Source organism: Zea mays, chromosome 1 (genome assembly GCF_902167145.1).
Source record: "Zea mays cultivar B73 chromosome 1, Zm-B73-REFERENCE-NAM-5.0, whole genome shotgun sequence".
Classification (NCBI taxonomy): Eukaryota; Viridiplantae; Streptophyta; class Magnoliopsida; order Poales; family Poaceae; genus Zea; species Zea mays.
In genome coordinates, this window is record NC_050096.1 from 107,728,541 (window position 1) to 107,744,332 (window position 15,792).

A 15,792-nucleotide genomic window follows, 5' to 3' on the forward strand; every position below is an offset into this window, starting at 1 on the left:
AGTGCGCCTCTGGGCTACTAGCCAACCCTTATCGAACGGGGCACGGGCGTCCACTCAGATCACCCGTTAGCAACTCACTGGAAACACCATGTTCGGTGCCCTCCGAGGGCAACATGGAGCTTTCTCCCCCCCTTCCTCCTTGCGAAAAGGCGACGAAGGGGCGTATAATAAAAGTCGAGACAATCCTTGATCGTCCTCTCGCTCCGTGCAGAGGCTCGGGGGCTGCTCTCGCAACCCGGCTACGGCCAAACCGTTGACAGCGTCAACAGACCAGCCTGAAAATTCAGAACCTGACCATGCACCCGGGCTACAGCCAGGCCGCATGAGGGAACAACCAGGCCGGCCGAAGCGTCACGAAAAGCATTAAGACCTCAGAGGAGTCAAACCACTCCTCCGAGGCCTCGGGGGCTACACCCGACGGGTGCGCTCGCGCGCACCCATTGGAACAAAGTATAACCGAGAAAGGCCGGTCCCCTCACAAAAAAGTGCGGCAAAGCCTCCAAGCGAGTACCAATACTCCCTTCGAGGCTCGGGGGCTACTGTCGGGTACCGCAATTAGGGGTACCCCCAACACTCCTAAACGCGGCTGGTAACTACTTTCAGCACAAACTGCAAAGACTGATGGGCATGGTTCAGGTCAAGGCCTCATCTACCAAGGGATGCAATCTCACCTCGCCTGAGCCTGACCTCGGGCAGGAATAGTAGTCCCGGACGAATTCACGCCTCGCCCGAGGGCCACCTCGATCAGGCAGTGGGCGCACCCTCGGTTCGCCCTAGGCCCAGCTCGGGCAGGCTTCGTCGAGAAGCAACCTTGGCCAAATCGCCTCACCAACCGACTGTATCGCAGGCGCATTCAATGCGAGGATAGCCTGACACCTTATCCTGACACGCGCGCCTCAGTCGGCAAGGTCAAAGTGACTGCAGTCACTTTGCCCTTTCACTGACCGATCTGACAGGAAAACAGCGCCGCTCACCCCGCTCCGACTGCTGTGCCAGCCACCCGGGCAAGGCTGACAACAGCAAGTTCAGCCTCGGGCGCAACAGGAAGCTCCGCCTCGCCCCACCTTAGGCCTCAGCCTCGGGAGGAGGTCTCCGCCTCGCCCGACCCCAAGACTCGGCCTCAGCCTCGGCCTCAGGAGAAGTCTCCGCCTCGCCCGACCTTGGGCTCGAACCGACCACGCCACAGGGGATACATCATTACCCTACCCCTAGCTAGCTCAGGCTACGAGGGAACAAGACCGGCGTCCCATCTGGCTCGCCCCGGTAAACGGGTAATGATGGTTCCCCGCGTGTGTCCATGACGTCGGTGGTTCTCAGCCCCCTACGGAAGCAAGGAGACGTCAGCAGGATCCCAGCTGCACCGCCAGGTGTGCTTCTACAAGGCTTAGGCACTTCTCCGGTGGCCACGTGATCGCGTACGCAGGGCTCAAGCATTTCTCCGGCAGCCACGTTGGCATGTACACAGGGCTCAGGCACTCCTCTGCCAGACACATTAGCGCATTGCTACACCCCCCATTGTACATCTGGACCCTCTCCTTGCATCTATAAAAGGGAGGTCCAGGACCATCCTGTGGGGAGGTGGGAGGGGGTCGCGTGGAGGGACGAGCGAACGAACAGGCTCACTCTCTCTCTCTCTCGAACGCTTGTAACCCCTACTACGAGCACCCCCCTGGTGCGAGGTAACACGAGCCGTGTTTCCCTCTTGTGTTCCATCTTGCGCCAACCCATCTGGGCAGGGGCACGCAGCGACAAAATTCACTGGTCGGCCCGGTCGAGGGTCCCCCAGGGTCCGAGATGCCGACACTAGTATTACAATTGGTATTCATTTTTAATTATAAATGCACGCATACTAGGTAAATCATATGGTAGGATTACTCACTTTCGACTCATACTCTTGAGCAAACCTACATGGTTTAAAATCATAAGCAAGACACATAGCTTACTTAACATTCCTAAGAAAATGATACATCAATTGATATGGTAAAATACTTCAAATGGTATGCTTCAATTGGTATCATTTAACTTATATGTGCCAAAGCTCAAATTATAGGTAATTTTCCCCTCTTGATATCAAATCAAAGTGCATGTCTCCTACAAGTATTCAAAACTTGTATGCACACTTTCAGGGGGGAGGTTACTCTATAATCTAAAACTTTGAGACTAATACCTTTTTCAAGTCTATTTCTTGTAGTATTCTCATTGTAAGGAAAATGAAGTCCCCGGAGAAAGACAACAAGCTTCCACTGCAAATCTACAATAATTCTTATGTCTCACAAGCCTACCATTAGTCTTCAAATGGTTCGTCATTGATTTTTAATTGGCATCTGTGAGACTACATTTGGTATCATTTACATGTCTTCTCCAGCATTTGATTAGATTATATTTCATATCTTATACTTCTCATGTTGCTATACATGCATAAGTGGTTAAATCATATTCTGTTACCTATGCATAAGGGAAGTTAGTCTAATCAAATCATGCTTTGCACCTCTATTTTTTACATGTTTTTCCTAAATAGAAGATCTCTATAAGGGGAAGTCTTTCTTCGTCTCTAAAGGGGGAGAAAATTCTTTCTAAAGGAGAACACTCATTTACGGGGAGTAATAATGTTGAGTGCTTCAATTGATAAATCTTTTATGAGGGCAAGTCTTATTTGCTTCCTACATGCTTTTAATGTCTTCATTTTCGGTGGTTGATGCCAAAGGGGGAGAAGTTTAGGGACCAAAGCAATGAAAATTGTATCAAACACCAAACACCACCAAATTAATTTTTTTTCAATAATTGTTCCTGCAAGTGGTTTTGGTTCTTTGGTCTAAAATAGAAAGTAAGTGAATTATGGAGTTATGGGGGAGGCTTAAGTCCATAATATCACATTGTGGGGACAAACATGCATCCTAGCAAGTAGATTGCATATTTTCATTCAAATGATTGTAATATTTGCTTGCTTTGGTTGTGTTGTCATCAATCACCAAAAAGGAGGAGATTGTAAGGAAAATGGACCCCGGGCCATTTGGCTCAATAGGTTTTGGTGTTTGATGATTAACACAACCTGTGGACTAATGTGTTTGCTAGTGTTTGTATTTGTGTTTGTGTTTGTAGTTCACAGGATGCTAAAGTTACTTGGACCAAGGCATTTAGGAAAGCAACACCTCAAAAGAAGACATTATGAAGATCAAGTAAAGTCCAAGAAACAAATGAAGTGTTGCCAGCGGACTGTCTGGTCTGGAGCACCAGACTGTCCGATGCCACACGCCGGACTGTCCGGTGCACCAGGAACAGTAGCCCAACGGTTAGTTCTAGGTGGCACTGTGGAGAGAAGACCACCGGACTGTCTGGTGTGACATCCGGAGTGTCCGGTGTAAAAAGCCTGCACGCCAACGGTCATCTGCGGTGTCAGACCAACGGCTAGGTGCACCGGACAGTGAACAGTGCACTGTCTGGTGCGCTACCGGACTATCCGGTATGTCGCAGAGAGCACAACTTTTCTCCAACGGCTAGTTTTGTGTTGGCGGCTATAAATACACCCACAACCGTCCATTTCAAGGTGTGGGAGCCCAAGCAACCTACCAAGGCATATAGTAGACATTCTCAAGTGCTCATACACCCAAGTGCTTAGAATCACTCGGTGATTAGCGTAGGTGCTTTGCGAAGGGCTTAGGTTAGTTAGACCACTTTAACGCTTCCTCTAGGTGAACCCTAGTCAGTTGAGTGAGTTTAGATAAACCACACAACCCCTTGGCTCTTGCACGAGCCGTTGTAATTATACTGAGTGGGACGAGAGTCTTGCGAGACCGTGACAACCAAGTTTGTGTCACGACCGCCACAGTGTACCGGAGGGAACGAGGCTCGTGGTGTTTTTAGCCGAAAGCTCGATAGTGGAGACGGCGGGGAGCATCCGAGAGGAGCCGGAAGCGGAACACCACTTGTGTGTGTAAAAGGCCTGCGGCTCTCTACGGAGTTACTCGACCGTGGTGCTTGGCCCTCGCGTGGGCTTCCCTTTGCGTAGGGGCACCAATGAGGATTAGTCGGGACCTTGCGCGGTTCCGGATACCTCGGTAAAAATATCGACGTCATCCACGAGAGTTTGCATCTCTACCTTGCTCTTTAGCTTCTGTATTTATATTAAGATTTTAAGTTTCAATCTTGTCTTTACATTTATATTGTTTCGGATTAAAATTTAGACTTTGTGGTAGAGATAGCAACACTGAGACAAAATATAGTTTGCACATTCTAGTTTGATTATTTGCATAGGTTTTGCTCTAGGAATTTATTTGTGGACTAGTTTAGAGAAAGTTTTATAAGTCCTAATTCATCCCCTCTTATATGTCACCTGTTTCTTTCATTATGAAATGTTACATTCTAAAAAATAGTCTACTCCATTAGTTAGATTCTAATTCCTCAAAATAAAAGAAACAAACGGGAACACTAATCAGAAAAAGTTCTCGTCAGTAGGGTATGTACAATCCAATTAAATAAATGAGTCATTTGAGAAGCCTCTAACGGTATAAGTGTAAAGAACCCATCTTTACACGACTTTTTATATATATCATGTCTTAACTATATTTATTATGTAGGGGCTCAGAGCTGTACATGTCCTTATTTCGCTGCCAATGTTCCAGATCTGATGCCGCCCCACCGTCACACCAACGATCTCACCGACAAGGCGACAATGCTACGCCAGGCTTCGTCAACACCAATTCACCTGCGTTTCAAGCAGACGTTCGATCCTGTCGATGTTCCAGATCTGATGTCGCCCCACCGTCACACCAACGATCTCACCGACAAGGCGGCAATGCTACGCCAGGCTTCGTCAACACCAATTCACATGTGTTTCAAGCAGACGTTCGATCCCCCTCCCCCAAAAAAACTCCCAAGCCTGTGGCAGGTTGCTACTGCTGCTTCCTGACTTGCACGTAACTATCCTATTCTAATATTTTTGTTTATTACAGCTGTCTTGAGTATGCAGCACCTAGTGCTGCTTATTCCACTCTATAGGTACTGTTATTCTACTTTGTAGACGTGTGTTATGTTAGATACGTGTGCTCGAGTGAGTATGCAGCACCTTCCACTCTACAGGCACCGTTTATTCTACTTTGTAGATGACTGATAGAATTTATTATGGAGCAATTGTATTATAGCGTGTTTGGCTTGAGGTAGTCCATTATCTTGACAATCCTCGGTTTTTTGTTTAGTTTGTAGAATAAAATGAGTTGATTCATCACCGTTTTATTTTTCATAAGCCAATAATTAGTAGTAATATGATGAATGAGTTTATTCCACCATATTTATAGAATGGACTCATATCGGTTGATTGGTTTCTACGACCCGTGCAGCTACGCTCGCGCGAAGCTGGCTCACCGAATACCGTCGTTTCCACACCCCCCCTCCCCAAAAAAAACTCCCAAACGTGTGGCAGGTTGCTGCTGTTGCTTCCTGACTTGCACGTAACTATCCTATTCTAATATTTTTGTTTATTACAGCTGTCTTGAGTATGCAGCACCTAGTGCTGCTTATTCCACTCTATAGGTACTGTTATTCTACTTTGTAGACGTGTGTTATGTTAGATACGTGTACTCGAGTGAGTATGCAGCACCTTCCACTCTACATGCACCGTTTATTCTACTTTGTAGATGACTGATAGAACCGGGACATCTTTATCATTTGAAAAGTAAATTTGGATCTAGAATTTATTATGGAGCAATTGTATTATAGCGTGTTTGGCTTGAGGTAGTCCATTATCTTGACAATCCTCGGTTTTTTATTTAGTTTGTAGAATAAAATGAGTTGATTCATCACCGTTTTATTTTTCATAAGCCAATAATTAGTAGTAATATGATGAATGAGTTTATTCCACCATATTTATAGAATGGACTCATATCGGTTGATTGGTTTCTACGACCCGTGCAGCTACGCTCGCGCGAAGCTGGCTCACCGAATACCGTCGTTTCCACACACACCCCTCCCCAAAAAGAACTCCCAAACGTGTGGCAGGTTGCTGCTGTTGCTTCCTGACTTGCACGTAACTATCCTATTCTAATATTTTTGTTTATTACAGCTGTCTTGAGTATGCAACACCTAGTGCTGCTTATTCCACTCTATAGGTACCGTTATTCTACTTTGTAGACGTGTGTTTGTTAGATACGTGTACTCGAGTGAGTATGCAGCACCTTCCACTCTACAGGCACCATTTATTCTACTTTGTAGATGACTGATAGAACCGGGACATCTTTATCATTTGAAAAGTAAATTTGGATCTAGAATTTATTATGGAGCAATTGTATTATAACGTGTTTGGCTTGAGGTAGTCCATTATCTTGACAATCCTCGGTTTTTTGTTTAGTTTGTAGAATAAAATGAGTTGATTCATCACCGTTTTATTTTTCATAAGCCAATAATTAGTAGTAATATGATGAATGAGTTTATTCCACCATATTTATAGAATGGACTCATATCGGTTGACTAGGTGGGTGCCCGTGCGTTGCAACGGAAACATTTAATATCATGATAACTTATGAACAAATGTGTGTTATACTGTTATGTGAAAATGTTTCCTAATTAATTTGTGATCCTAGCCATACATAAATTTTGTTATTTCAATCTAACTATTTCATCACTACATTGCAACCAACAGTACCGTGCAGACTTCTATACATGATTTTAAAAATGTCATGTCAGTTGCATCATTTAAATGCTAAGACTATCACAATAAATTACAAACTTATACAGACCTTCAAAAACTACCACAAGGTCTTATAATTCAAACGGATACACCTGATGTGTTCTTTTCTTCTTTACAACTTGCTTGTTGACAGAAACCCCAAGCATGTCATTAATATCAATAAAATATGCCTGACAGCACAAGTAATGGTGTGGTTGGATGGGAGGGAGCAAGCATCGAGCTTGATGAAACGAACTCATATAGCACACATATGCTGCAAATCCATAGAGCATGAGAAGTAAACAAACTTGTAAATATGAAGGACTATCATCACAGAACTTGCATATCCAACCGCCTATTAATGAAAATCACTTAAGAAGGCATTAAAACCACTCATGGACCAAATTTAAAATAAAATCTATTGATTCTCAAAGTCACCAAATTATCATAACCTTAGTCCTACATTGTAGGAAAGTCAGATTATGCCATCACTAACTGAACACGGAACATAACTAAGTAAATAGGGGCAAAGAAAAGGTAACATTTCAGACCATAGATGCAATATTAAATTTTTGCATTGCACCTCATGTGATCAGAATTCAGAACCATAAGTGTGGCACTTGTAATCTCGCATGTGTGCAACCGAAGGAAATAGTAAACTGCAGACGAAGTCTCCTTTGAATAACATGCATATACCACAACTATTTCATATTTATAATTTTCATTGCCTTAAACATTTACAATAGTCAAACAAAATATTTTCTTCACGTGTGCTCTATTGGGAATACACTAAGATTGGATAAAAGATGATCGCTACTTGTCCATGAGCTTGATCTCACTTCATGGTCCAAGCTTTATTTGAGCATGCAGTCTTATCAATGGAGTTGCAAGTATCAATCTTGATGTTGCAGAAATCCATTACACAAATCTAAAGGTTAATGCTGAAAAAGAAGAGAAAAAGAGAACCATGAGCTCCAAATAATTCAGGATAGCTCAACCTGAACACAACCTTTACAAGGATAGTTGAAGACAAAATCCAAAAGAAAAGCACGATCCTCTAAAAGATTGAAATTACCTGCATTGGATGATACAATATTAGTATCAGATAAAAAGGGCCTTGTGTGGAGAACAAGTATCTTAGAAAAACATTTAATGATATCATGGGCAGATAGTTGCGGAAGTATTCCCCCCTAAATTGAGATTCAGTAACAAACAAAATAGTTCTTTTACAAGAAAAAAGTAAGGTAACTCTAGCAATCTGCTACAATAAGCAATAGAATTTGAAAAATTAGTAAGGCCCTTCATTTGCTCTGTTGATAACCCAGTAGAACCCTGCTTCCCTACTAATGCATATCTCAGCTGATCAAGCTCTACCAGAGCCATAACCTCCTCAATAAATTCCTGCAAAATAGCTCAAAGTGTGATTATCTAAAATAACCACTTGCCCCTAGATTCAAAAGAGTTAGTACAAGTTAATTTTGTGAAACATCATTGTTAGTGGTTGAAATGGTAATATCATTCCCTTGTTGATTTCAGTTTTAGTCTGCCCTTTGACTTCATAATTTCTGCTATTATTTTATGCAATTCAAAAATAATTTAACTCTTCAATCAAGTAAACTACTTTATCTTCATGTTGACAAGAAAATTTTAGCTTAGCAAAAAAAGTACACACTGTAATTAATGAAGGTAGACAAATCAATAGATGATATAAACATAATTATTAGAATTTATTTACTCTTAAATAATTACTTTCTACCACTCAAAGTATAAGTTATATTTTATTTTGCCTAGACTATCAAAGTTAATATTTGGCCCTTATTTCTCATATTGTGTATGAATTTATATAGTCCATATTGTGTATGAGAGCTTTTAAATATCAACCGGTTATACAGTTTTAATGTGCTGATTGTTTTGTATTTTATTCATATGCTACTAATATATATAGACATACACATAATGTTGGACTTGAATAAATTAAAACGGACCTTATATTTTTAATGGAGGGAGTAATATTGAACTTCATATGCATATAATGTTTAGCAAGAATAAGCAAGTTCCAATATGTACCATGAAAGATGTTAGAACATACACAGAGCAAAACAATCATATCTTTTTTGAACGCATTATAGAAAAAATCTTATAGTATAGTCATGGTTGTTAGGAAAATGAAAATCACCTGCAATTGCATGTCCATCTGATATACTGTCAGTCAATGCATCATTTGTTTCTTCAGAATTTGATGGAACATTTGCTTAGGCTTCCGTAGAGCTTCAAAATTAGTTACAATTTAATTTTGAGAAGTCAAAAGGCACCTTACTAAAGAAGGATTTAGAATTATAATTGCATTTCCATGCTTACGGTTAAGGAATTCCAAAGCAAGAGAAAGCATTGAACAAGATAGCATAAGCCAATAAAGCACAAACTCCAGTCCAGTATCAGTAATCTTGTGTAGGGAGACTGTGTGAAATAAGAACATTGGTCCAACATGACGGTCACGGGGGCTGCAACGCTGTACAGAAGCAGAACCCATTAAATTCCTATGACGAATTATAATTTGGGACAAAGGGAGTAACTGATGAACTGGGATCTAAATTTTAAAAGTTTTTGTTCTCCTCCAGATTTAAGTTGTACGAAACAAATACAAGACCAATGCACTATAAATGTGGAACTAAAATAACCCAATCAGATATCCGTGCAACTTGATTGAAGAGTGGAGACAGAACAATCACAAGCCATGAAACTAAAATAACCCAATCAGATATCCGTGCAACGGTGCAAGTGAGAAGACTTATGCTGTTTTCACTTCTGAACCCTAGGGAAAATAGGAAGAACACAAACAGTGTCTGAATAATTAATCTTGAAGCTAGCCCACACCTCGATCTTGGCCCAGTGTTCATAGGCGGAATAATCATCCCAGAGACTTCGCGCCAGGCTCCTGTAACTGAAGAACTCCTCTGTGATTTCCTTCCTTTGGCGAGCATCAGATGTTGGCAGATACATTATAATACCAACCTACATGGATCCCAGTGAGTTGGTCACAGAGACTATAGATGACTGGTGTAAAATAGAACCAGGTTTTGCAAGACAAGACAGGCTTTCCAAAGCAGTCAAGAGTTGTAAGTGTGACTGTGTCACAATAGATGTGATTGTCTCAGAAACATGAGAAAGATAACACCTACATACAGTAGAACAATTTGGTACTATCATCTACGCTGAAGAAACGATGTCCCTCGTATTTGTCGGAGTAGAGGAAGCAAAAAAGCAAGTTATGCTACTATATTTAACAGAAACTATCAGAAGAGAGTAGAGGACGCAATCGAATTGCCTTTTTTCACACCATGGCGAACTGAATTTAATTACCAAAATATTGCTTTTTTGAACCAAATTATAAGCAAATAAACCAATACAAACAAACCAGGATGAGTTGCAAATGAGCTTTTAGGCAGGTGATTACAAGAGGCAATAGCAGCACAGATTAACATACAGAAAACATAAGAACTATTGGACAAGAACAAATTAATTACCCATGAAAATACATCATCTTCTTTAGAGCTTCATCTCGGGCTCATCGGGCTCTTGCTGCGAGCAGTCCAACGCTGCTCCATAGGTCCAGGTGCGGGTATCTCCTCCTTTTCAATCAACTACAACAGCTTACTTATATAATCAAGATCCTTCATACTTGGCTTTGCTAGGGTTCTGGTGGGGAAGCAGTTTTCAGAAACCCACTGCTGCCCACCACAATCGAAGCCCAGTATTTCATCACTCTAGCCCATGCGATACCCTTCTGACTTCTTCCAATACTCAGCTTCCGCTTTATTGATTTTCACCACATGATCTATATCCAGAGGATCAAGGGCAAGCAGCTTGTCCCTCAGCTCAGTAAATGAAAGTGTATCTATTTCTGGGTCTTTACTTTCTGTTTCAGTTCTAAAAAGCATCTATAAGGTGGCGTAAGTGGAAAAAAACAAGCAAAAACATTGCTGAATACAGCTAAAAAATTTCACAGAAAACTAAACAATTTTCATTTTTACTTCAGTTGAGTAGATCAAATAGCAACAACATTTGAATATTCCAGTTGACTGCATAAACCAATCTTTCGATTTTCTGTGCATATCAATCTAAAGTACAGGAACTGAATGCTCAAAGGTAAGCCTAACGTAGACTTCTTGCATCACCTTTTTCAGTCAAAAGGGCAAGATAAGCCGGAAGCACCCCTTCATAGTTCAATTATAGAAATCCACCAAAAGTTTAACACAGAATTAAAAATCGCAGGGACGCACGCGGGAGGTGGCAGCGGCGGAGGCTGCGGGGGCGAGAGGACCTTGGCGGCGAGCGCGGCCGCGGCGGCGGAGGACGAGGCCGGGAAGGCGCCGAACTCGGTGCCGTCACGAACCGGTTGGCGGTCGTCCTGGTGGAAGAGCGCCCAGAGAGTGCTCCGCCCGCGCACGTCGCACGACCGCCGTTGTGGCTTGCCCGCGGCGGCCAGCGCGTCACCCCCGCCCCCGCAGGAGAAGGACTTGCGGCGGTGGAGGTCCGGCAGCGCGGCGACGCCGGAGCCCGACGGAGCCCCGCCGGCGGCGGCTAACGGCCGGGAGAAGAGCGAGCGGATGGCGGAGGTGGACCTGCGGCCCGGCGCGGCGGCCGCGGCGGAGGTGGACCGAGCCCCCTTCCATTGATGGCGTGGGGAGGAGGGTAGAGCGGAGATCCTCGTCCGTTGATGGTGTCCGTTGTTGGTAGGAGGCGATGGGGCGGATCCGAGGCCATCCGTTGATGGCGTCCGTTGTTGGTAGGAGAACCCCTTGATGGCGGCGCGGAGAGAGCCGAGCGCGGCGATCCAGGGCAGAGGATGTCGCGGACGCGGATCTGAGAGAGACCGTGGGGATTGCAGGAGAGATGAGAGTGGGGCGAGGAGAGATGGCGGACGCGACCGCGCAGGCGTTGATGGACGGGTATCGCGGTAGTGAGCGGCGATTGCGGGAGACAGAGGCGGGGGCGGTTGCCGCGGGGCGAGGAGGCAGAACCGCGGGGTGTGCACGCCTACGGTAGAGACTTAAGGAGTAGTAGAGATTGGTTTCTACGACCCGTGCAGCTACGCTCGCGCGAAGCTGGCTCACCGAATACAGTTGTTTCCATCGTATGAGCAGATGCAGACAATTAGTGTCCAAATAGCTTGTTTTGCATCTGCCCGTGCAACACACTTCTATGTGCAGGCAATCAAACATACGTTTAGACAAAGTCAACGTATCCAGTGTTTTAGACTCAGGACGAAACCAATCATATGGATAATACACCATCTCATTTGGAATAGATTGATTTTTCAAACTAACCGCCCACTAACCCTAATCTACAATAGAACCGTTCGGCTTACGCAATAGCTTCAGATCTACGCAAATAATTTAGTTAAAATTAACTTATTTGTGCCTGAGATACTCCATCAGTATATTTAATCTTTTCTCACTTCATTGACAAAAAAATGCCATACCGGCACACTGTCACACCCAAATTTAAGGGATAAAGCCGGGTGCATCTCATATGTGCGCCAAAAAAGAACAACACACATAATAATAGAGTGCATAGAGATAAATGTCATAAATATCATAAATGTACTTATTACATATCGGAAGTCTTGCAAAATAAATGATAATAATCAGAACTAAATATTATTTCCCTAGCGCCACAAAGCTGACTGGGAGACGCCACCTAGATCAAGTCGAACTCCTCGTTAGGCGGCTCCTCTTGAACCACCTGATCTTCTCCTGTGGGGGTGTGAGGCAGTAAGGGTGAGCTCACATATGTTCATCGCTCAACAAATTGTGGAGAATAATGTGCATGAACTCACCAAAGGTGGGAGTTAATATGATGTGTAAGGCTGATCAATAAAATAAAGGTTGAAGCTGAGCATTGCTTTTATAAGTTGGTCGAAATTTTATTAGTAGTTACTAAGTGTAAGTAAATACCAAACCTTAGTAATAATAAATAAAAAAATAAAAAAATAATCCCAATGCGATGCAAATGATAAATTGAATTTCATTCCATAAATTAATCATGTGAGTGTCCGAGCTGCTCATGACCGTGAGCATGGCTAGTATACCAATTTTACACTCTACAGAGGTTGCGCATCTTTACCCACAAGTCGTGTTACCCATTTGCCACGGGGTTGATCGGACCCCATACACCTCTACCAAGAAAGCAAGGCAGGGTTCCACTACGAGGCCTTTACAAAGTTTCACTAGCTTCAGAAAACTCGCTACAGTTTATAGGAAGCTCCAGTGCAGGGATCCCTCGCCTGGCCGCCATCGCAGCAAAATCAACCCAAGGACCTCCCTACACTGACCACTCCCCTACTGTCCTTGCCCCTATCGGGTAAGGTAGTCTTCCACTAGCTTTCCTAGTTAGTCAGCCAAGGGCGTCCTATACCACCCTTGTGGTAGCACTGTTTTTCCGGGTGGTTCTCTATGTTCCAGTTAACATAATGATCTTGTAATGAACAGTAATAATAAACTGATAATATAAGAGTGAACATGAGTAATGTCTATCTTCATACCCAAAACCACATAAAGCAATAACATGTACTACCCAAAAATTCAGTGGTAAAACAAGGTATAAAGATAGCCAAACTAGGGTAACCTATTGGGTCCCATCAAAATTAACCTATGCAGATCATTATGATTAATAAGAACGTGACTGGGTAAAAGGGAAGTGATCAAGGGCACAACTTGCCTTCAACGAGCTCCTGCTCAGCAGTCTCCACCTGCTGAACCCCTAGATCCTCTATGGCTTGCTCGTCTACTCGAATGAATACAAATATATATGGTATGGAACAAATTAACATCACACCAAACAATAGAACAGAATACATGATAATATTCTACGTTGTGTAACTAGATTGTAGGAATAAGATTTACTAAATTTGGAGTTATTTAGTTATGAATTTCTGAAGTGATTTAATACCTAGAATGACACAATTCATGTGAATAATTTTAGTTCAAGTTTTATGGCTAAGCAGAGGTACTAGAGTAAAACAAAATTATTGCCACTGGAATGGGTCAATTTGGAGTTCAAATGAATTTAATATGAATTATACAAGTTTCTGGAATTATTTTTTTATTAAAAATCAATTTTCAGAATTAATTCTCTAATTTTACTACTCTCTGGACTGCGCACCAAAATTAGGGAAGTGCAGGGGCTAAACTATAAAATTCCCGAGACTCGGACTACTAGCGCATGGACTGTGGGTTGATTATAGCTAAGGTCAGGGTTTCTTTAGCAAAATGGTCGCCGCGAAGAGTGAGTGAATGAGAGTCGTCGGATGAAGCAGGGACGGCTCGGATTAGATCAACTCACAACCGAACCGGTACGCTATGGAATCCCTACGATCTAAATCCAACGGTCACAGTATTATGAGAGCCGGCCCAGATCTGAGCTGATCGATCATGATTCAACCGCCCGGATCTTACGGAACGAATGGGTATGATATCAACTAATCCGAGCCGTCCAAAACCGATCCGGCGGCGATGGCGCCATCTTCTCCCCAGGCGGCCGAGCCCGACGGCGCGAGTACCATTCACGGCAGAGACATCACCGGAGGAGGTGAATCCAGGGCTCCAATGCCAAAACCCTAATTCGCTAGGTGCTATACTACCGCAGGACCAGGGTGAGTACAGCGCAGGGCTTACTCACCAGAGATGGACGGCGGTTGAGGCCAATCGCGGCGCACGACAGATCTTGCGGACTCCGGCGAGCAATCGCCAAGGTTCTAGTCCCCGGGCGCCCTTGGATTCGCCCCCACACCGTCACGAATATTCGCACCCTCTCCCGGTCCTATACACGGGTCGGGTCGACGGCCAAATAAGGTTGTCCACGCCGTCACTCCCTTCGTCACGACGGCGGCGGTGAATTGCGGTGCGAACGGTGTGTCGAGGTCGCGCGATGGGGAATAACAGGGCAAGGCGGCACGTTCCAGCTAACGCCGAAAAAAGGGGGAGGTGCGCGTGACCCGCCATACACGGAGGTTCCGTTGAAGATAGAGCTGACTACTAGGGCCTACCGGACAGTGGCAAAGAAACGGGAACGCGGCCACGGGTCCATGCGCCAGCGAACGGCAACTGAAGCGAGCGCGCGAGAGGCTGTTCGGCGGGTCCCACATGTCATCGACCTGTTAGTCGCGCGCGCGTGAGGGAGAATGGCTAGCGGGCCCCGCGTGTCGGCGCGACGCAGAAGGTGTGCGGCCGAGACGCCAACTGGGCCGAATTTGGCGAATTGGCGTTGGCTGGCCCAAGTGCACAGTTCACTTTCTCTATTTTCTTTTCTTCTTTCTAATTTCTTTTCTTCTCCTTTTTATTTTTTAAAATTCAAATTTGAAATCAAATTCTTGTAGTGAATTTTGTACTCAGTTAAATGTACAGTTTGAAAACACCAGTGTGAAAGATATTTATTCTTATTTTTATTTTATTTTATGTAGTATTTTTCTCATTTCTTTCCTTCTCTTATTTTCTAATTCTAGAATTTAATTTAGGCTAACTCCCATATTCTCATTATTAATGTATCCCTATAAATTTTATCTTTATTAAATGCACATACACTTAAAATCCAGCATGATGCACAAATTATCTTTGGTGTCTTGGACTAATTATTCTCTCTAAGTATGGTTATTCCTAAATGATGATGAGTAGAAGACAAAACAACTAATGAGATCACCCCCTTCTCTTATTATTTCCAAACTGGGTATTACACACATAGGGATAGCAATTTGAACCGTGGATTTGGATATCCATCGGATATCCGACCCGACGGAGCTGGGTATGGATACATGTTTTGACCCGTGGGTCAGATCCGAATCCGATCTGAAGTCGGGCGGGCACGGATTAGGATATTACCTTCTACCCGCGGGTTATCCGTTCGATATCCGAAATCGACCCATAGTGTAATTTTTGGCCTAACCCATATTACATAGCAAAGAACAAATCCTATCACCATAAACCTCACGCCTAACAATACCAATTTCCCACTGTTGGTTGCCCTTTATAGCATTGTTGGCTTCCTATGCTGTGTCTCGTGGCCCCTTCCAAATCTCATAGATCGTAGCACCACTGACGACTAGCCCTTCCAAGCTCTAGTGCTCCTAACCAAGGCTC

General features: G+C 43.8%; 1 protein-coding gene across 1 annotated transcript; it reads right to left on the reverse strand.

The window, feature by feature from the left end:
- Positions 1 to 7,331: 7,331 nt before the first annotated feature.
- On the reverse strand, positions 7,332 to 11,791 carry LOC109941360 (actin cytoskeleton-regulatory complex protein pan1). Its single transcript, XM_035961527.1, has 4 exons — positions 11,773 to 11,791; positions 10,183 to 11,707; positions 8,835 to 9,670; positions 7,332 to 8,059 (listed from the first exon to the last, which is right to left on the reverse strand). The coding sequence occupies exons 1-2, from the start codon at positions 11,789 to 11,791 to the stop codon at positions 10,875 to 10,877; spliced, it is 852 nt and encodes a 283-aa protein (XP_035817420.1). The 3' UTR covers positions 7,332 to 8,059; positions 8,835 to 9,670; positions 10,183 to 10,874.
- Positions 11,792 to 15,792: the final 4,001 nt, after the last annotated feature.